Source organism: Anopheles ziemanni, chromosome 2 (genome assembly GCF_943734765.1).
Source record: "Anopheles ziemanni chromosome 2, idAnoZiCoDA_A2_x.2, whole genome shotgun sequence".
In the NCBI taxonomy this organism is placed as follows: Eukaryota; Metazoa; Arthropoda; class Insecta; order Diptera; family Culicidae; genus Anopheles; species Anopheles ziemanni.
This window is the reverse complement of record NC_080705.1, coordinates 24,978,022-25,001,082: the sequence shown is the minus strand read 5'-3', so window position 1 is coordinate 25,001,082 and position 23,061 is coordinate 24,978,022. Positions and strand designations below refer to the sequence as shown.

General features: G+C 42.3%; 1 protein-coding gene across 1 annotated transcript in view; it reads right to left on the bottom strand.

Annotated features, from left to right (window-relative positions):
• The window catches only part of LOC131293266 (laminin subunit alpha-1), a 94,230-nt gene extending 77,741 nt beyond the window's left edge, over positions 1 to 16,489 (bottom strand). Inside the window, exon 1 of the mRNA XM_058321347.1 lies at positions 16,171 to 16,489. Within this exon, the coding sequence (XP_058177330.1) occupies positions 16,171 to 16,489 (319 nt within the window). The remainder of the gene's footprint in view (positions 1 to 16,170) is intronic.
• Between the last annotated feature and the right edge of the window lie 6,572 nt (positions 16,490 to 23,061).

The following is a 23,061-nucleotide window of genomic DNA, read 5'->3' as shown; positions in this document are numbered from 1 at the left end:
TGTTGTTGTGGGGGTACCCTCTTGGTAACCGTTTTCCCCTATGCTCACCGACCCTCCTCCGTGTCGTGTCAAACTGCTTTCTCTGCCCCCCCCCCCTCCCCCCCCCCCCCCCTTTCTGTTGGCCAAAGGGTAATGCTTCGTCGGTGCTATTTTTGGCAGCATCCCAAATGGTGGCTGCGTCTCGAACGAACCAATTAATCTGACGGTGGAGGCACAAATAATGCAACTTAAAGGCAGATACAGTGAGCGTATTTTGTTGAACTATTTGCGCCTGCGCCAACGTCCAGCTGGCAGGGAAATGTTAATGAACCCATGTAACGGAAAGTCTGAAGCAGGCAGCAACATAAGTCAATAAACATGAAAATGAGTGGTGCACATAACTTTGGAAAGGTACTGTTGAAAGTAAAGTATTGAATTATTCATATTGGAACGACAAATTTGTGGTTCGGTGAATTTAGGTATCTAAATGATTTCTAAGAGTAACTTCTACGCACTCTGAGGAAGTGACTTGATCCCTTATTATAATGTTCATATTTCATATTATTTCGGTTAGTCATTATACTAGTTTGGAAATTTTATTCACTTTGATTATTTTTTCCTGTTTTTCAAACTTAGTTATTTTGTTTTTTCAGTAATTTTATATTCAAAAACATAGTCAATTCCTGAAGTCAATCAAACAGAACCTCAAATTAGACTTCTCTGGAAATGTTCAACAAAAACCTTGTTTTGTTCCTTGTACAATTCTTGTTTGTACATCTATAGCATTTTTTTTTATATTTTACATCCTGAGAAAGATAATGACTTCCTTTAATTCCTAAAATTAAACCAAAAGATATGTATGGGTTTTTATTTTGTGTGCTTGATTGAAATTATACATAACCCTTATTCACCAAAGTGATAAACGCCTCCAATTCCTTGGAAATCGACCTTCCCTAACTTATGTCATTTTTTACGTCACACCTTTATCTACTTCAGGAACTCTTGAGAATCACTGCTACAGCGAAAAAGGTTACCAAGACAAATCACCGCATAGACGTATGTAGTGCATCTCGAGCCGTACCGTGAACGATACGTCACTTCCTGTGTCCTGGTCTCGGTCTGGCACGGCCATGCGTGTGATGACGAGAAACGACCAAATGACAGACGACGGCTCGACGACGGAACGAACGAACGAAACAGGGTGTCACACGACGAAGACGACGACGACGACGTTGGTGGGTTCCCGAGGCACCCGCCCGGCCATCCCGAGCCGGAAAGGGAAGTGTTTGAGTGGGCCAGAAAGAAAATAAATCCACCGCGACGCTGCAGTATATCTTCGGCACGGCATCGTCTGTGGATGATGAACGGGAAATTAACTTCAAACATCCACCTACCGGCCTTCGAAACCCTCCGAATCTGGCCGAGATTGTGCATGAATCACTCACACACACACACACACACACACACACGGGCGCTCGGGTAGACCAACAAGCGGGTGCGTGAAGTGCGTCCGCGACGTAAACAGTCGGTTTTGAAGTCGCGACGACAGGCAAAAGAGAGAAAGCCACTGGCACAGAAGAAAAACGCAGACTCGCGGACGACTCCAACCCTGCGCCGCTGCCAGACATTTTATGAACTTGAACTGGGAAGCTGGGAACGCTCCACTCGCACACCGCCGAAGCACTTGACACTGGCCTCCTGCCAGTCGGCCTCAGCATCGGGTTGGTGTCGAAAGATGCGCCACGTCAGGGCCAGGGTCTGCGAGCAGCGAGCGAGTTTTGTAATATCGATAATACGACTTAATTACAACGGGTGCGTTGCGTGGCATCCCGAGAATGTGCTCGTATTGTCGCAACGAAGTGCATTCCTCCGTCACCGCTGGAATGGCCAGCCACTCAATTAGCCAAACTCTTGCCACTGTGGCTGACTGAAATGTGCAGTTGCACGCAAGTTATCGACGCATTGCGCTGATGCAGGGTGATTAATTGACGAGGAGCACTAGACGCGGGCCGACAACCGGCAAACAAACGTTATGCACTTTTCCGTCCCGTTCTTCGTGCGTGCTAGGTCTGCAAAGCGCCAGCCAAGGAATGCATCATTTGAAGAGGAAGCAAAAAAAAACCAACACACCCCATTTCATGCTAACAATCTTGCCTGATGCGGCCCTGAAGCACCCTCGGCAGATGCCGTAGTCAGAGCAAAAAAAAGAATGGACAAAAACATAGGGAATCTTAAGGCACGCTACTAATTACAGCAAGTAGCAACTTGTTTAGAAAGTGTTACATTACACACGTAAATGAATATGTTCATTGGTGGTTTGCTACCCGTTCTCCCGTCGCAATTACGACCGACAAGGGATGATGTTCTGTGATGAAGTATTGCTACCGACTTGCGAACATCGGTGCCTGTAGGCCACGACCCGCAATCGGTTGGTTGTATGGTGCCGCTCCCCAGAGCCAAGAGGAAGATGCTGCAAGTGTAAATGGCAGCAGTGATTGAGAATCATAAATTGTGCTTCACACTGGGTTTGTGTGAGGGTTGGAAATGTTCCGTTTTGTTTGACACGCAATTAATATGTATTACATTATATTTTAGTGTAGTGACAAGCTAAAAGATATTCGTTTGAAATGGATACTAGGGATTGAAAATATTTTAATTGATTTTTTGTTGTATGTAGAATAGCGTTGCTTCATAACGTTGGTTATAGTTAAAAAGATTTAAATTTTTCCTCCACAAGATACGGTTATAAAGCAAATATTATCTTACTATTTGATGAATGTCTCAAGTCAAATATTTTAGAACCCATTCTTACTATAAAATAATAGTTGAACATAAATAAACAAATTTATGAAAATAAATTTTAGTTGGGCTCTGAATAAAAAAAAAAAATAGCAAGACCCTACACCGACAAATGAGAAAAAGTAGAAACAGGTGATTAAAATATAAATAAGTAACATGAGGAATTTTTTACGATACTATCGTTTAATTGAAAATAATATAGAAGAACTAGCTGACCCGTTTGATGTTGTTAAAAATTGGTTTAACGGTCACATTATATTTCTTAAGTACATTTTACAATTTCATTGTATTTACCCTTTTTACGTCGTAATAAGCTTATAGTGAGGCTGCTAATGATTATCATCCTTATTTTGTTATTAATCAAGCAGACCAATTGAATGAACGATGTTTTGTGCACGCCTGGTAAGCCATGTATGACGTACATATTAGTTTTCTAAATTGGGTTTCTATTAGAGCTTTTTAAGAATCTGCTAAGGTGTATTGCCGATGTCTAATAACTGTTTGGAAAAAGTAGAAGCTGATGGATCCTGTAGCATTTGGACGTGCCTGTTTATGCTTAGCTAAAGTTTTTCAAAATTGCTCCATAACACCGATGAGTAAGGCAAGTTCAGGTGATCTTATCAGCATAGGTGAATCGTGGCACTACGGGAAGAGTTTACCTGAAATCACCTGAGAGGAGAAACACAGTACAGTTGGTCCCCGCAGTACGCGAATGTTTGGGACCAAACGCAATAGCGTATATCGAATTTTCGCGTATTGCGGATTCCTCTGCCATATCGTTTATACTTCATATTGAAGAGTTGACACTGAGAGAGAACCGCTTATTTAACTTATCTTCCAAATCACTAATAAATGTTTCATTTTTTCTATTCCAGTGCATATTAAAAACTTCATTCTACCAAAACAAAGTAAAATTGACTAATCAGAAGTCGAGCAACCCTATGAGCTGTCAGTTGTAAAAAATCGCGTATTGCTAATTCGCGTATATCGAGTATAGCGTACTGCAGGGACCTACTGTATTACTGGAACAATCTTTATTACACTTCACGTCTTTGAGTGTTCTGTACAGCGCCTCAAGAGAATGCTTCTTTGCCATGGTGCATTCTTCCCAGAAAATTATTTTTCACTGGTCCATGACCTAGGCCATGAGTGATTGATTTTTGATGTTTCATACGGCTTTTGGGTTCCTATTGATGTTTAGAAGTAGCCTAAATGATGAATGGGTCGTTCTACCTCCATTTTCAACTACAATTCCAGATGAAGCAACTGGTATTGCAATGTCATTGTTTGCTCGTATTTTGGAAAGCAAGAGCGATATGAGAAATGTTTTGCCAGTTCGGACTGGGGCATCCAAAAAAAGATACCACTTTGTCCCGTTGATACTGCCATGATAATGCGTTCGTAAACATATGCTTGTTCATCAGTCAACATTGATACGTTGTGAGAAACGATATCCAACATGACTGCAATATTATGCTGCAGTTCACGACTTATTTCAGTGTCCATCAAATTAAATGCACTTCGATTCGGCGAACCTAAAACATAACAATAACTTAGCGGTAAATTTTTAATTACCATGCAACGATCCTCGATACTAATCATAGCTTGTAGGACTAAATTCAGCGACATTAATGTTTGAACACACGTTTTGTTCTATCATGACTATGCGCCGCATTTTGTCCTGGTAACAGTAAAACTTACGCCACATTGGATTGCATGTAAACGTGACGAATAAGCATGCTCGTCCCTACTCGCGAGTTCATAGCCTCGCTGTAGTAACTATACTGAAATTCGTTTTCACAACACTGGTAAATGAGAAGGTTTTCTCACTGCTCTAAGCAACAATAATTTGAACACATATTCTACTACCACCAATTAACAACATTAGTTATTATTACCAAAAATTAACAAAGATTTTACTATCGTCACTTATATGAAACGACTTGTTTGAATTAAATTCACCACTTTTGTATTAAACTCACCACCACAGTATGTCAAAAGGCATGTTGCTGTGTCCGTTTATACTTGTTGTAGTTCACTTTATGTGTCATTGCTGAATGTAAACAAAACAAACAAACCAATGTATGACGATAGAAAATTGTAATTAATTAAAAAAGTATAAAATTTACAGATATGAGACATAGTTAAAAACCTATTCTCATACCTAAGGAACGTGTGTGCAAAGTTTGAGTTTAAATGGTTCAGTCGTTTAGGAGGAGTTTAAACACTAACACCGTGACACAAGAATTTTATAGATATAGATATACTTTGGTTATAATCCTCTGCATCAACAACAGCTTGTCATGACACTGTTTTTTCTGATCAAAATAATAGTTGAACAGAAATAAATAAAATAAAGAAAATAAATTTTAATAGCGCTATTAACAAAGAAAAAATGTCAATACCCTACAGTGTAGGGCCTACACCGACAAATGAAAAAAAAATAGAAACAGGTGATTAGAATATAAATAAGTGACATAAGGAGTTGAAATAATTTTAAGAAAATAAATTTTAATATTGCTCTTAATAAAGAAAAACTTGCAATACCCTACACCGACAAATGAGAGAAAAATAGAAACAGGTGACTAAAAATATAAAAAAGTGACGTGATGAAATCTTTACAACACGATCGTTTATTTGAAATTCAAATAAAAAGAATATACTTTGGTCAAAGTCCTCCCCATCACCAACAGCTTGCCTTGACAGTGTTCTAGAAAAACTTACCAACTCATGTCTCTTTTTATTTCACGCATGACCTTCGGAGTAGAACCATAAACACTTTAACAGCCGAGGTGTTGAAGTGTTGAAGGACCCTCCCGACGACTATCGGGTCGACGCACGCTAATGTCGGTATCGGGAGTCCCATTTTAGCGTCGATCTTGGCAAGATCTTCGTATACGATCGCGTGAGCAAACCTACCGAAACCGGGCGTTGCGTTCGAGAAAGGAAAACACGGGAAAATCAAATCAAATCGAAACCACCAAGAAAGGCATTGCACCATTGCGGCAACGTGTTCGACGAAGGCGCCATCTAAATTATGGTGCGGTTTCCTTTGTACCGAACCCTGGGCCGGGCGTATGCATATTGGGGTTTGCTCCCATTCTTAGCCGACTGCAGCTCGGTGCGCTTAAGCGTGCGTGCAGCAAACGGTCGGGACCACGTTCTCGCCATCGCTCTCGATCTGCTCGATCGAGCTTCGAACGAAAATAATCTCCTACCTTCGCAGAACGAAAAATAATAAGAGCACACAAACCAAAATCGAAACAGTCCGACGGCGAAATTACTTCACGCCATTTGCGTCCGACCACCGCGACCACGCTCGGGTGTTGGGCGCAATTTGCATGTTGTTCCCTACGTTTCGGGAGCAAGCGAAGATTATCAACAACCTCGGGCGTATGTGAGTGTGTGGTTGCGCAGTAAGGTGGTGCCTTATTTGGAGGCTTTGTCGGCCGGGTTACATTTTCCACGCCCTTCCCTGGAGGATGCTATTACATCAGCGATAATTAAACTACATCGGTCGTGGCCAACCACCCGCGACGCTTCAAGAACTGATGCATACACGCTTCACTTTGTTGCAAAAAACCTATAAACACTCAACATGATCTTATTAATTTTCGGACTTTGTTATTAATTTTAAATTTCTCCCTCAATCAAGCGATACATTTGAACCTGATTTAAACCTGATTGAAACGCCTTCTAAACATTGTAACGGCAGAAAAGGCAGTAACGGACAGTGATCCTCACAGAGAGAAACAGTAACATAGAGAAAAGGACGAGATAAAATGCAGCACGAGCCAGGGGGAAACTAAATAAGTGATTAAAGAACTAGTTTTTTAGTTCTACGCTTTGCAAAGTTCTTACTAAATTCTTAGAGTTGAACTTCTATTTCCTACTCACGTTGCAGCTGCAATACCTTTAGTCTTTAACTTTTATAAAGTAAAAGAAAGGAAATCAAAAGTTCATTTGTAGTACATAGAAAAGGAAATCAGACGTCAGACGTTTTGCTACATCCTATAATGGAAGCATCAACATGAATTTTCTGTACGTAACGTTATAAATGTTCTGTCAAACGAATTTCAACATGAAGCTGTAACAAAAATAATAACCAAATATATTCAGACATGCAGTTTTGCATATAATCTATGAAGGCTAGCAAACATGATCATTGAAACAGAAAATGGCATAACTAAGGTTTAAAGTTTCCAAATTCCTAATATGAGCTCAAATTTGTGCTAAACAAACAGCTTGAACTACTAGAATGTTTTACTTGAATATTTTTAGAGCACTATAATTGAATTCCAATTGAAATGAAACATTTGAGGTTATCGTTAAATAATGACGCGTTCTTTTTGTTTGATAACGCGATTACATTTTCTATGGAGTTTTGTTCAATTGTTTGAGTTTGTTGAACTGTTCTAATAAAATAGTGAATACAATGCAACCATAATCAAAGATAACAGATAGGTAACTTTATAGATTTAGCTTGATGTGGACCATATAACATTGTAATGCTTGTCGGGCTGTAAAAATCTAAATATCTTCCTTCTCTATCAGGAAGTACGATGTCTATGATTGTTATTCCGTGCAGTGCATCCTACAATTTCCCAATCCGTACTCCTGTCCTACATGCACCTTTCGTTCGCTCGCTTCCTTGCATCATAAATTCCGCCCTCGTACCGGATGCCCAACTCCGCACGCCTCCTTGGCGGGGTTCGATTCATCCGAAGAGTTCGCTCGCGTGTAAGTGCGCATGTCTAAACCATGGGCGATGCCCTTTGCCCCGGTAGCCCTTCGCCGCCGGCGCGTTGATAGTGCTCGTTGATTTGTTTATGCGCCCATCACTCTTCGGTCTCGGCCCGGGCCGTCTGTATCATTCCAGCCACCCCTGGTGATATGGAAAACAGCAGCCCACTCCCCCTTGCAGTATCGTGCGTCCGGCACGGCGGGTTTCTGTTCTGCTTACGCCGCTCATCTTTCCGAGTCATCCGTCCGATCGTTTTGTGGGTTTGTTCTACGGCTCACCGTGGCCGAGGATCTCCAGTTGCGACTTATCCCGTAGCTAAACCGGTTCCACCCGTCAGATGTGCTCCACCCCGACGACGGGGAGACCGATCTGGGCGATCGGTGGCAAACCACCGTACCGACCGGAGCTGAGCGTCGATGAAGATCGCCTATCAGCAGGCGGACGGCCACAGGCTCCATTTCAGCCGCAAACCGGGTTGTGTTGCATTTGACGTGATCTACCGGTAATTGCATACCGCCTGTGTGCATCGCGATGCAATCGCTTGCCAGCACCACGTGCGTCGTGACTTTTGATGTGGTAGAAGAAATTTCTCCGGCCCAGGTTTTGAATTATCGTATTTGTGCACGCCTCACCACGCTGGGACATCATAATTTCCTTTTCAACGCGACGGCACCCCGTCAAACAAGTTCATAACTGGGGAATAAATGTCAGCTTGAAGCCAGACAATTTGTTCACATACAACACGATGAACATTTCAGATTTTAAAATTTGAGGGATTTTTAGTTTACCCAAAGGGACTTTTTATTTAAAGCAATTGATTTTGTAACTAAAATCTAGCTAATCTAATCTTATAACAATACCAATGAATTAGTAATTTTTTTAGGTTGGTATTGGTGTGCTTACCAAATTAATGCCGAAGTATTTTTCACCAGAAGAACATACAATTTTTTAAAGAAAAACAAAGTGAATATAAACCAAAGGAGGGATAGCTAAAGAGAAATGGTTTTGCTCTTAGAAGTCCACCTTGTTTGAACAGGAGTAAACAATACTTACATTTGTGAAATTATGCAATCGTGTTTATTTTGAAATAGTTTTCGAAAATGTTCAAAGACCCAATCCAAGTTCAAATTGAGTTTGATTTCAAGGATCGAGCAACAATTAAACTAAATAAAATGTTTTTAAATTTATTTGAAACCGTTAAAAACATAATAAAATTATTGGCTAGCTTATTATATTTCTCAAAGGTACTTGAACTGGTTTTTGTCGGTACTGATAAGCAAAGAGTAAGATTATCCACTTCAAACTCGAACCTGAAGGAAAGGAACACCTCCAAAAAACCATCGGGACTTATTGAAGACGACCAGAAGCTACTCATCTGTTCATCATCATCATCTTCATAAGAACTCGCATTCCAATTTGCTTCAAACTTATGGCCATCGTTTATTGCATCCTCCAGGAAAAGCCACTCGAATGACCCAAAGCTTTACGGGAGATTTGTTTGTAGCGAGCTTTCCCGAAGAGCAGCGGGCAAATTCTTCGCGCCATCCCGTTGCTCGAACGTGATGCAGATGCTGTGGAGCCGTAGACGGTAACGCGCGCGCGGGCGCCCCGGATGCAAAAGGATGCGCCTTGGCATGATGCACTTCTAGGCGAAGCTATGAATTATTCATCTCGCCGGTCTGAGCCCGTTGGTGTTCGAGTGGGCGAACTGCGCAACGAGCTGTCGACGCAAGTGGAGCCGCCGGTACAAAGGGAACTCACTTAAAATGGCATTAGCCAAGTGGCGCCTCAGACCACCGGTCGTCCGAGCTCAACCCGATCGCTACTAGGGCCATCTTCAGCATCCCGGAGCCAGTGATCAGCAGCAGCTGTTCGGCGAAAAACACACGCTAACCACACGCTGATGCTGCGATGAGCGTGGTCGGGAAGAGATTCCGCTGAAAGGTATGATTATCGCTACCGGCCCTTCCGATGCTTTCGCGATTGGAGCTCGCTTGCTTGGGTGAAGTGGTTGGACTCAATGACAGCGCATCCGAGCCGACCAACAAGGATGGTGGATGGATGGTGGGTTGTGGGTTATGAGAGATGTTCACCCGTGATTTGCACCTTATGCAAAAGTGCAACCCATCGATCAGCCGGTTCGGGAGATCGGCCCGTCGCGATACGCCGACCATAAACAGGGAGGAAAAACAACATGCCCGAACATTAAAAGTTATGCGAGAAACCCGACGTCGACGCACAAATTGCACAACCCGCCGACGGGCGGCAATTCCAATGCAATTTGACTACCAGCTGTGCGGTGAGCCGGGGTCGGAGTTTTACGACTTTTTCATCGCATCTGGGGAGCATGCATCGGCGTGCGAAAACATTCAACATACTCTCTGGTAGCAAACAAAAAGGAAACTTAGATGAGCTTGGAAGAATGTAGTGAAAAATGATGGAAACTATTGGCTATCCAACGGGATTGCTTTGGATAGCTGGTTTGACCCAGTTGAGCAGAATGTCAATCAAGCGACGATAGAAAACAGTTACTGCTCAACATTGTAGAAGAGTTGCTGAAATTATTTTGTTCGGAGCAATTATAGTTTTTCTCTTTCCGAGCAATAGTTTGTTTTCTTAGTTGTATTAAAGGTACATGTTAAAATTAATTAAAATGTATTTTTGTATGTATGTATTTTGTAAATGTAAATATTTTGATGTTTTTTGATCATTTTCCAAAAACACTAGTTTCTCAAAGAAAAGTTGTTTTTTTTTCTAAAAGTTCAACAAATTATAAAATTCAAACCATTCAATTCAATATCATTACTAATACACCTTTTAATCGTTAATTTTAGTGCAAGTATTTAAGGCTCTGCTGATGAATTTACCATATACAACAGAAAAAAACGCCTTTTGAAGAATTTAGAATGATAGAATCAAAGAATCAAAAAATTTTGACTAAGTTTTGACATACTCTAAATTGTTTCAAGAAAGTGTAGAGAGTTTTGTAACAAGATCAACGAAGACTTTTTGTAATAACTAATTTAACAACACAAACAAAGTTTTCGACTTTTGGAATGTGAGATGAAAATAAATAAGATAACCACATCTGAAACCATTATTCCCAGAAATTGGTAGATAATGCGGTTTTGTGGCAAACGAAACATTGTTTCGAATATCCAATTTGTGTAGTTGTTTTTAACCTATTTGGTTGATCAATATTTACCTTCCGAAAACGGTAACTGTCCAGATGCAAGATTTATGAGGAATAAAATAAAGATCCGCGGTTTATCGGTAGCGTGCTTTTATCAACTCTCGTAGAACTCTTCAGCAACCCAAAGAGAAAGAACGAAAAATGCCACTAACCACACCATTTGTGTATAATTTCTTCAGCATCATTTAAAATAAAACCCGCTGCCCAATGCATTGTTGGGCTGCAACGTACGTCCATTCCGGTGACGAATGAACAAAGCCCCGTTTGCTTCCCATGCAAAATTGTAAACCGGTACAAGGATTGGTTTTTACGCATCTCACAGCAAGGGAAAAACCGCAAGCAAAAGGAAACCGAAGGCAATTAGTTGCTCTCAAAATGGCAACCAAATCTGTCGATCAAGTCTCCCGGGGTGAAGTAAAGAGCGTTGCAGTTCAGAAAAATGCTTGCATTTTGCGTGGCAACCGAGCGGTATTTTCCTTACGCATTGTCTGAAACCGCTAAACATTATGTTGCAGCAAGACTGTCCGCTGTGGACGGACAAAAGATTGACTCTACCAACACAAACTGGTGACTGGATTTGGATGGTTTTTCAATTCTCTCGCCCACATTCCGTTTCTCCCTTGAAGTAGCGATCGATTGTCGACTCCATTAAGAATCTTATCCCAAAATGAACGTTAAACGCACACCGGCAGTCATCGAAACGCATTCAAACCGACCATTATTGCCAACGATGCTCATAAACGAAAGCTTCCCCACCGGTTGCATAAAGGAAGGCGAACGGCAGTGTAAACGAACACACCCACTGGGAATCGTTTCGTTTTCCCATCGTTGCGAGCCGGAGAGAAAGGTGGAAAATGTAGTAAAGGTGTCGAATAAACAAAACCCGAACGCATCGGATCCGATTAGCTCAACTTCAACACCGCGAGGCGTTATCGCCCGATCGTGCATAATGTTAGCGCATCAAATGCCGCGGTTTCCCGCGCTAACCCCGGCCGTCAACGATGGTCATGAAAACGGAATCGAAATCAATTTCCACCAGCCCCTTCGATGGGACTGGTTTGCTTTTCCTTCAGGGCTCAACGTTCCTCGATGCTTCGAAGGGAAGCCGATGCTGCAGCATTCGGTCCGGTGGCGGTTCGTTTCTAGTTTGTGACGTGGAAGTAACGACGGTTTTATTATAATTCGACCCAACCCATTAGTTATCTTAATCGCATCCGAACGAGATGGACACTTGTAGTACTGCTGAGCCCTAAGGTAAGGTGCGTCGATCGATGGGACAATCTGTTTTTCTGGCCTTCTAGACCGAGCGTTTATCTGGAGAAGAAATATTTCATCCAGAAGGAGTGTCCTTTCTTATGTACCCGTTTTTTTTAAACTCATTTTTCTTCCTTTGACTCTTAGTTAAAATAAGTTCAATGTATTTTTCAAAATAAAAAGTTTGAAAGTAATAACTTTTAAAAAATGTTTTCTAAGAATAAAAATGTGTATGTTATACCGTTTGTTAAGAGAAAGTTTATAACTGGTATCAACAAGCTTCAATAGAATCTTAAATACACCACGTAACTCGCGTCACATATCATCTCGCGAGCGAAGTTAATGAATTCATAAACTCCTACCCTCAAGGTACGTCCATTACAACGGGACCACCCAGAATCGGCCCGTGGATGCCGGCAAGCCCCGTTCGGAGCCACTTTTGGGGGCTTTGGTGATTGAATTTCAATAAAATTACCATCAACTGCCAACCTGACACGGCACTTGACTTCAGGTGCGTCTCGACGCGTGCAAGTGCAGCCATAATGTGAGGCAATTTTTAACTTCATCCAACGCGGGAACCCAAAAGACCGGTGATGAAAGAAATTAATTAGGCCAATGTTTACCCAAGACAGATGAAGGAACCCCGGGAAGGATGGTGAGGAGGTTAGGCGCTGTTAAAAAATTGCACCCAAAAAATGAGGCATCGGAGCAATAATAAAAAGGAACCACGAGCCCTTTTGGTCCTTCCTGGAGAAAACAGGCAACTGTGATGGAAGAACACCAAAGACTGGCCTTCTTCAGCAAAGTCTCGGGTTGAGGATGAAGAAGCTGCTCCTGATGATGATGCTCCTGGTAAACCTTGAACAAATTTGCAGTTTGTGCAGCCACACATTTAATAATCAATTAGTTCGTGCACTGCGCCAACCACGAACCGGGTGGCCATAAATCATTCATTGTTTGCCTTTAATTATAGGCACCAAAAGTGGGTTGATAAATGGGGAATGCGTTTTTGGCTGGAGTCTTTTTTGCGTGGTTAAAGTATAATTCAGGAAAGTGTAACAAATTTTCCATGATTTTAATGGCAGTATGAAAATGTATGAAACATTAAAATGATTCAAATGGAACACTGCTGTAATAACTTTGTATCGAATAAAATTTGAGTTAGACTTTCAAAATTATTGAATTATGGTTATGATTTCAAATAATTTCAGATAAATAATTTCCTTATGTGTATTTATTTAAAACAAGCATCTTTCACTCACTTCACCTCTCGTGACTTAAATCAATCAAAACAGCACATAACACATCACATTATAATCGTTATCAATAATCACGGTTCATCACCACCTCGGCGGCGTGGGTTCGAATCCCAACCGAGACCGGACCCTCCCCTGTACGAGAGGACTGACTATCCACGTACAACAGGGAAACAAGTCTCGTAAGCCCTTAACGGGCAGGCATGACCAAGAGGTCGTTACGCCAAGAAGAAGAATCACGGTTCATCCGTTGAATACAGAAGTGCCTCACGCTGTCCGATCAGTTATCAATTAGTGGTCGATTTTTCACCGGAAAACAACACGTCAACTACTTAACCCACCGTCTTCGTTGTCGATCGACGCGGTTATTAAAATCATCCTCGAAAAACTCACCAAAGACCGAACAAGACGTAAGATCACGAGAGTTCCTTCGATGCGCGGTGCGATCCTGACCGTGGCCTTATAATTATTGGATATTTGTTACAAAATACACCCCTCACTCTCTCTCCCCACCACCCCACACTCTGGACCGCAATAAAGCATTTCTAAAGGGCCGCCTTTGCACTTCTGCGGCTTGTGAGTGTTTGTTCGGGTAAAAGACATTAAACGCTGTCTTTCCCCTCGGTCAAAACGACCCCGGGAGGATGACTGACCGAGTGGAAAGGGCCAATTCCCGGTAGGTGCGGGAAAGATTCTTGACCGCCCGGGTAGCATTATATTTATGCTTGGAAGCGTTGTTGCTTTCCCATCCTCAGCGCGGCGGGGACGAGTGAACGAAGCAAAACACTTTCATTTCGTAACGCAACACGCCACCAAGGTTCCTGCCGGGTACTCGAGCAGAGGGAAAGGAAATCCTCATGTAGCCGGCAGCATAAAGCGTCCCACTTAGCAGCATCGATAGAAAAGATAACTATAATCATCTATGAACGTAAGCAAGCTCATCCTGGTCGCGTTCTGTAGGGCTACGGTTGTCGTTAGAACCGAACGAAAACACAGGAGTGCGTTGTGTGCTTTGCTCTGGTGTCTTTAGGTGTGCGTGTTGGAAGAAGGGAAGCGACAGCCGTACCTGCCCACAGATCCCTGGGAATATCCCAACGAGAAAAGGATCCCGCCCCGGTGTTATCGCTGCAGCAAACGGCTGATCGGAGAACGGATGTTGCTGTCGCTTTTAAAACAATCCTTCGTCCTCGAGCGAAACAAAAGGACCCTCGACCAGCTGGGCCCGGCGCTCGTAGGCAACAAATGGCTGCGCGCTCAACAGCGAGCGTTCCTTTCCGCCATAGTGGCCACATCGAGCATCGGCAGGGAACCGCGTGGTCCCCGAGGGATCGTAATGCGGGTGGTAGATTTATGAGTTTCTTTATCACACCTTCCACCGGCAGCGGCGGAATATCCGAGAAGGCCTCCAGAGCGGAGACCCGGGGCCTTCTGAAAAGCCCCGCAACGAAAACCAGCAGCATCGGAGCATCTTTGCCAGGGGCAGATGCCGGCCGACTTCTCGCATCGTAAAGAACGATAAAGAACTGGCGACACGTGAGCGAACAGCGGAGTACGAACGAAATTCCCTGGAACTCCACTCCACAATGCGCGCATAATGACGCCGAACAATGCGCAACGGAATGTAAGCAATTAAAATGGTGATTGTAGGACGCTTTTTCGAGAGTCTCTTTAGCCTTTTCAAGAACACTGCTTTGTTTGCTTGTAGCGCATAACGCTGGAATCTCGTTCGGAAAACTGGAGGATGCATCGCGTGTGCAATGCTTGAGAACATCATAGGTAGAGAAAATAGAAAAGGTTTAAAACAGTGTGAAAGTGGCTGCCAGAAATAAGTTAGAACCAGTAGCTCACGGAAATAACTCGAGGATATTGATAATACTGTGTTTACAAGTTTCTTGAAATAAAGCAAATGGAAATTTATCATTTTCATAAATTCCTCATATTTGTATTCAACGAAGATAAGACATTAAACAAGGCCGCAATCAAACGAGTAAGAACCAGCAGCACACGAAATGAACTTAAGGTTTTTAATTCTCGTACAATGTTCTAGAAGCTTATGGAAATTTGTCAATTTCAACTCCTTCTGATGTTTTCAATCAACGTGTATCAAGTAATATAAAATATTGGAAAAATCGATATAAGATAAAGACAAATACAAAACACGGAATCGACTGCCAGAAATAAGTTAGAGCTGATGAGAATTGCTCAAGAGTATTGATTTAAATGCTCTCCAACTTACTTGCCAATTATTAATCTACGTAAACTACTGAATTGACATTTTTTGAACATCTTCCTGTTTTAATTAAACAAAACTAGAGATGAAGTAATAAAACACGAGAAAAGGACAAGAACAGTAAATTAATTAATATATTAAACACTAAACTAAATAAAGTTAAATAGACAAAACTGATAAATCTCAACATTGGAATCGATGATTGTTCTTTAAGCTATTGCCCAATCAATTTCAAATGTGCTTTCATCAATTTCACCTTTTCGAAGTAATTTTAAGAAATGCTGTTAAAAAACGCAAAGAAACCCTCTTAGTATATCCCATTTCCCAACTCAAACTTTCCGTTTCGAGCTTCAGACACAACTTAAAATAATTTACACTCATGTCGAAAGAATCTTCCGCCCATATACCTGTGTATGGTTTTGGGAAGTTTTATGATCTCCGAAATCAAGAACCAATCTGCTAAGCAACGCTCAAGAGCGGCTATTAGTCACCGCAGCTTGAGGTTATTGTGACTTCATTAGCACGTACAACCCTATAATTAACGGCCACAAATTACATCCTCACGAGCGCAGGGACAACGAGCAAGAAGTTTCTCTCGACTCGATTCTTATTGCTTCTATCAATAAAGGTTTGTTTTCGATGGCAACAAAAGGTGGACGAAATATTTCCGACTCCTCCAGAGAATGGTATATCCAAATCGCCCGCATCCGTTTACCTTGCCTTCCGGCATGTCGCGTCCGATGTGGCCCTCGCCAGGGTTGCCTCGTCCTCGCCGCCTGCCGATGTCTCGCCGAGTGGCCAACAAAGACTTCTTCTGCATCCACGCGGCTTTCCTCGTCGGTCAGCTGACGGCCGAACGGTTGCTGTTCCGGCCTCGTGTCACGACTTTCGCGCCGCAGCATCTCCTCCACCGTCACATCGTCACGCTCCTTCCCGCTCCCACCAACGCCCCCCACACCCAACAGCCAGGCGCAGGCCAACGTCACCAGAACACTGTGCCACCACACTACGACCCCACCACCGTTGGCGCCCATTTTCCACGATATCACTGCCACAACACACGCCTCGTTAAGGCCGATCTTTTTCTCTTCCACGCTCTTCTCTTATCTTTCTTCACCCTGCGGACACAAATCTCCACTCTATTGCTTCCGTTTTTGCACAAATCGCTCACATTTCGCGCCAAATCACCGCTAAACGCAACGACACACACTTTCTTCTCGCAGCGTGCTGCTTTTCCTACTCTCCGTATCATTTATTCTGCACATGCGGCTTGTAGCTTATCGTGCGCGAAACATTAACAACAACAAAAACACCCTCGTGGTTGGTTAACGGTATCGAAGTTGTTCTCCATATGGACGGCAAGAAAGCGCATCTGCAAAACGAAACAGAGTGAACAGAAGATTAGAGTAAAACCATAACAGAAACGTAATCTTTTGACTTATCATTTAGAACAAGTTGCTTAGCGTTCATACATAAGTAAACCTTTGAGTAAACAAATTAAGTTTGATTTTGTAAATTTGGGACGTCTTTGGTACTTGCATGAATACTTTTGTATTAATATTATCTTGTTCGTTTTGCCCATTGTCTACTGAACTATTTCTTCTTATACCAACAGTGCCAAGGAACCTATTGTTAAATATAGGTTCAAAAATCTATTATGCTACTGGCGTCGACTTTATGATTCCACCATAAAAAAGCTACATTTTTCGCTCCCGTCGGTACCGATCGTCAAAATCATCCCCCGTTGATGGCTCCCGTCAAGCGGACAGCCGAACCATCATGAACACTAGTCGGACAAGCGTATTTATTGCTTTTGTTGGTCGTTTTTTTACTTCTTCACCTCACACCAGAACCGTAAACTTTCGACTTCATTCCGAAACTCAGTCATGCCGACCGGTATCGAACGACCGCCAAAAAGGTTTTCGGCCGAGCAGAATCAGCTGCCGAGCAAACTCGGACCAGAACGTATCCGGACGTCCCGAGGAGCGTGAGTTTGCAAACCGGTTCCTTACCGAAAACCCCGGCACGCGGAACCTTATCGCAACATGCGTATGCGGGCGAGGGAACGGTTTATTGGCCTCCCGTGTGTCCAAACATTCCAAGCAAATGGATGGAAAATTATTCAATCTTAGGCAAAAAACGCCAGACAGCGGTTTGAAATCCACTAATCTGTCAGCCGTTGGCGTAGGAAACGGACGGCGATCGACGATCGGGGATCGCCATGTGGAGTCGCTTATTTGCGGGACGAACCAAATCTTGGGGTAACATAAAACTGCTTCAGGTGTTGAAGTGTGAGCGATTTTATCTTTTAGCCTTTGGTATGTAAATGTGATGCTCAAATTATCGCCACATGAGGCTCTTCAAATTAATATTCCACAATCGACCGGAAAGGTTAAAAGGGCTTGGAAATAAAGTCACTTGGTCTCAATCGAAACCCTTTTTAAATGTCATTTCTATATGATTGGGAGTTGTTTTGAAATACCCTGTACGCAAGACCCACAAAACTTCCATTGATCAACATTACTTAGAAGAGATTCATAATTCCTATGAATGATAAAATAGGGTTTTTTCTTGAACGACTTTATCTATTCATAGCGGAAAAATGTTGTTGACTTAGCTATTATTCTGCAATGTACACAATGAATCAGAACAAGTGCCCTTTTCTGAACCTCCTCGTGTTTCTGCTCTAGTACAATCACGTTTTTAAAAAGTCATGTTCTGATTTTATGACTTGTTCATCTTTCTTGTCGTTAGAGAAAATTGTGACTGTTTTTTGTTAAAATATGTTCGTAACAAGTGACGTTTGTTTATCCATTAAATTTAGATACGCCTTGCTCAAATCTAAGTACAATCCCACTTTCGACTGCTCTCGTTTACTAACACTCAAGTGGCCAATAAATAAGTGTAAATTATTTCCCTTTGATACAACAACAGCATAATCTTCAACGTTTCTAAAGTAAAATCACATGGCAAAGAATGATCGTACCATCCACTTCGCCACTATCGTCGGCAACTCAGGCAAGGGTCGCGATCGGCATACAAAGCGTCATGCTCATCGCCTTCTGCGTCTTCGGCATCGCAACCATCATCGGCTTCGGCGTCGTCATCGGCGAAGAAAAGCACTTCCAGGCACTGACCAACGACCACGGAGACGAGATGAAAAATGGCATCGCATTGATAAGGGCGTCTATAATTACTTTCTTCGCAGCGTTCGCGTCGCAGCGTCTTGCACTTTGCCGGCCGCAGTTTCCCGATGCACTTGCGGATGCGTTCTTCACCAAACGGTGCTGGCGGCTCCTTTGCTTTGGCCGAAAAGTATCGCCGCACCCAACGGTGTCCCAATCAGGGTGTCGATGCTTTTCTTCACACAAAAACACCCTGGTTTTGTTTCATTTTTTTTTGGTGAGGTTTTCGCGCGTCCACAAGTACACTTCCTTCGTCCTCGTACTTACACCTCGGTGCCTTTCGACGCACAATCGAAGGGCAGAAAGCATGCCCTTGCACGCCCCTATACGGACATCCTAATTCACACAATTCATCTAAATTATGCCATCGAGGGCCCCTCGCACTTTTTGTTTTTCGTCCGGACGGAACGATCGATGATCACGTTTAAAAATTACTGCTTTTCCTCGCGCTGCACGTTTCGATCGTTTGCCGCGTGGAAACCTACCGACATTCCTTTCATGACGTCTTTCAGGGCATTTCGGCGAAGGTAGAAAACAAAACAGAACAGTGTGGATTTTCGAAAATTACTCGCACCGCGTGTTGCACTTTTTCCTGCACTCGACACACCGCTTTCTTGTTGCATTAAATCAACGCGATCGGTTCGCCCCGACAATGGGTCGATATTTTCTCACGCACAGAACCGTGTTACCTGACGGAGAGCCCTATTTTGCAGCATCAACCATGTATTGTATTTAAGATTTCCTGAAAACGCGTTTTTCACGATCAATCGCACGCACGCACAGCCGGTGACAACATGCCAAAAAAACGGTCGCCGTTTGCCATCCGTCGTCTGTTTCGCACGTTTGCAATTCACTCGCACACGGGATTCGGCTATTTTAAGCTCCAGTGGGCCACAGACCGTAGTTCAACTGGCGGTGCTCGGCTAAGGTGGCCAACAGTTTGTCAAACACCCTGCACTCCGTCGCCGAGTTCGATGTTTTTATTTTTCTATTTTTCAGCAATTACTTGCAAACAAAACCGCGTGAAACGCGCGCCATGCATGCCACCAGCCAGCGAACGGCGAACAAACGTACTCGCGAACCGTACGGTTTCAAGTCCCGACACACACTGATCGTGTGGACGAAGATTTTCATCTGCCACTGATGGCGCACGATCGTCCCTGCATGAGGACGACCGACAGAGGAAGCGAGCGCGCCTAAGACGAGAATGAGAGAGCATCGAAGCGAAGTGACTGAAAAGCTGCGGAAAGAAAACTTGGGAGTGGACGTGTGTTCTTATGTTTATTGGTATGTTTATGTATATGTTTTTGTTTTGTTGAAATGTGTTTTATAGAAACCAGCTAAACAAGTATAAATGTAAGCCATAGATATTTAACTTCAAACCAATACAATGCCTGTAAAAATCACGCTTGACAATTTACTGCAACAAAATCGGTACCTTTAAAACCAAATTAATTAGAAAACCCCATTTTGAAAGTCAGTCACTCGTCCCTACGATATATTTTCGATGGATAACTAACGGGATCGACATCTCCTTTGCCATTCAAAGGTTATACAAATGTAAGCTGGGCAAATGCTTGCATGGAATGTTTTATGGGAAAGCTAAAGTTGGATGCAAGAAGCATAAACTTGCTGCATGCTTTTGAGTTTCAGAATCCGAGTCGATTTCAATTCCTGTTTTAAAGGAATAATTTGAATTAAATCGCAATGTAGATTGTGTTGAAATAAATTGGAGCATGAGACACTCTACTTTATTCTAGAAAAAATAATGTCAACCGTCTAAATTAGAAATATCACATTATATCGGTTCATTTTTCCTGTGAAACAGCTGCTGGCTGAATTTTTAATTGAAAATCAAAATGGCGTGCTGAACAGTGTAAGTTATTTTAAGAAACCCCCGCTTATCAGTATGCGGCTGTTCTCGTCCAACTGCACTGATAAAGTAGTTGCGGTCTTTTGCATGCGCTAATGTTCAGTCATCCGTTAGCAATTAACCAGGCAAGGTCGGGTTTCCGTGTGTTTCTGGTGTGGGGCACAAACGGAGGTTTTAAAGTGGTGGAGCTTATAACAAAAGTAAAAATATTGCCAACATTTGAAAGAAAATTTAAAATATTGCAGTTTCGTCACCGAACATGTTCTGGAAAGAAAAATTCGTTATTGTTGCGTTACTTTGCTTCCATCAATGTTTTCTACCATACGTAGCAGCGTTCGGTAAGGATTGTTTAAGAATAACTTACACATGAAAATATGTGAAAGGATCTTACTACACAATGTTTTCAGACATTAATGGCTTCAAAATCGCTTTCAATAAAATGCGCGGAGCACCGACCATTTTACCAGCAAGGAGCGAAATAACTCTCTCCAAAGATGAAGAACTTTGGGTGAACTGCTCATCGTCCGAAGACATAACATGGCTGTTTGAAGAGTCCTTTCTAAACATAGCAAGTATTACTGATGATCAACATTGCGCTATTTATTAATTAAGCGTTTTAATAAATTTTACCATTTACATAACATCAAAGCAAAATGTAAAAAAAACCGATAGTAACAGCGACGGCGAGTATCGTAGTTCCATTCACATACCGAAAGCTAACGAAGAACATGTTGGGCAGTACTATTGCATTAAGAAGAAAGCAACAGACTTACATGGCAAGCACAAACCTCACCTAGACGACCTGGAGTCTCAGTTTGATGCAACCAGTATCTATGTGTTCGTAACGGGCCTCCAGAACACCATCGTCCCACAAACAGAAAAAACAATAAAAAGCGACATAGTCGACGGGCTGGACTTCGTGGTGCAGTGCAAACCGACCGCAAAAGATGTCGAAGTCGAGTTAGTCACTTACAAAGAAGTAAGTAATGCCTAATTTAAGGATCACATTTTCTGCTTCATACATTTGAGTATTTTTAAACACATTTTTTCAGAAGAACCCGGTTGGGAGACTCGTTCGAAAGAAGGGTATTTATGTGGATTTCGATGGTTTTAAAAATAAAACGGAATATTTGTGCCGTGATAAGGATAGGCATAGTAACTTTATTTTGCTACAAACAGAATATATGGGTATGCGTGTCCTGCAAATTCCATAAGTTGATGTGGAGGATAAACTGTTACGAAAATGTTACTTACAGTACGTCCTGATCGTATGCACCCACTTCATATAACAAGCAAAGCGGGAGCCCGAGCCGAAGCCATTCGTGAAAGGATCGTTCCTGTGGGTCGATCGATCACACTTACATGCAGAGCAGCAGTATGTCCTAGTAATCCGACGGACATCTCCTGGTACCATGATGCTGAACCTATAATACCAGTAAATAGAATTTGCAGAACCTATTGAACAGACACTCCTGTGCTAAATAAATCATGCTTTTACATCCTCACAGAGCCGACGAATACACATCGGTCGAATGAGCTACAACACCTCATCAGAAGACTTTTGCTTAGACACCATAAGCCAAACATTGACCATTGAAAGCCTCACTATGGATGATGCAGGATCGTACAAGTGTGTAACTACTGACACAATCACTGATGAAACCCAATATGGCAACTTCAAGCTGTTCGTACTGGACCTGAAACCTAAAATCCGTCCAAGCAACCGTACCTCCCGTGACTATTGAATTCTTGTCTAAAATTCATCGCTTAGTAGGAAACAGAAAAATAACAAACATAATTAAGTTTTTTTTGCGGTACATAATTATTTTTTAATCCCTTGAATTGGTTAGAAAAAACCCACTTTGAAACTCAATCACTCGTCCCAACGATATATTTACGATAGATAACTAACGGGATCGACATCTCCTTCGCCGTTCAAAGGTTATAAGCTGTGCAAATGCTTGCATGCAATGTTCTATGTGAAAGCTAAAGTTGGATGCAAGAAGCATAAACTTGCTGCATGCTTTAGTGTTTGAGAATCCGATTCGATTTCTATTTCTGTTCTCAATGGAATAATTTGAATTACACCGCAATGTAGATTGTGTTGAAAATAATTGAAACATAAGACACTCTATTTTACTATAGAAAAAGTAATGTCTACCGTGAAAATAAGAAATAAGGCTTGGTTCATTTAGAAATGGTACAGTTTGTTTGAATGATAGCGGAGTCCCCAGTCGACAAAAATGAACAATTTTTACAGAGCTTGGTGACAAAAGTATATACTTTAGTTGGTCAAATTTTCACGCCATTTGGTTATTCCTGCTCCAAGATATTCGGCATGCAAGAGGAGAAGCGAAAACTAATTGTGCACAACTATCTGCAGAATCCATCAGTGTCATCTCGGGAGCTGGCAAAACGGTTAAGTTTGCTAAATCGACCGTTGCGTGAGTGATTAAAAAGTACAAGAAAACACAGACGAGTGCCCGTAAGGTGCAAACTAAGCGATGGAGTGGAACCGTGAATCGTCAACTGTGGTTGAGAGTCATTT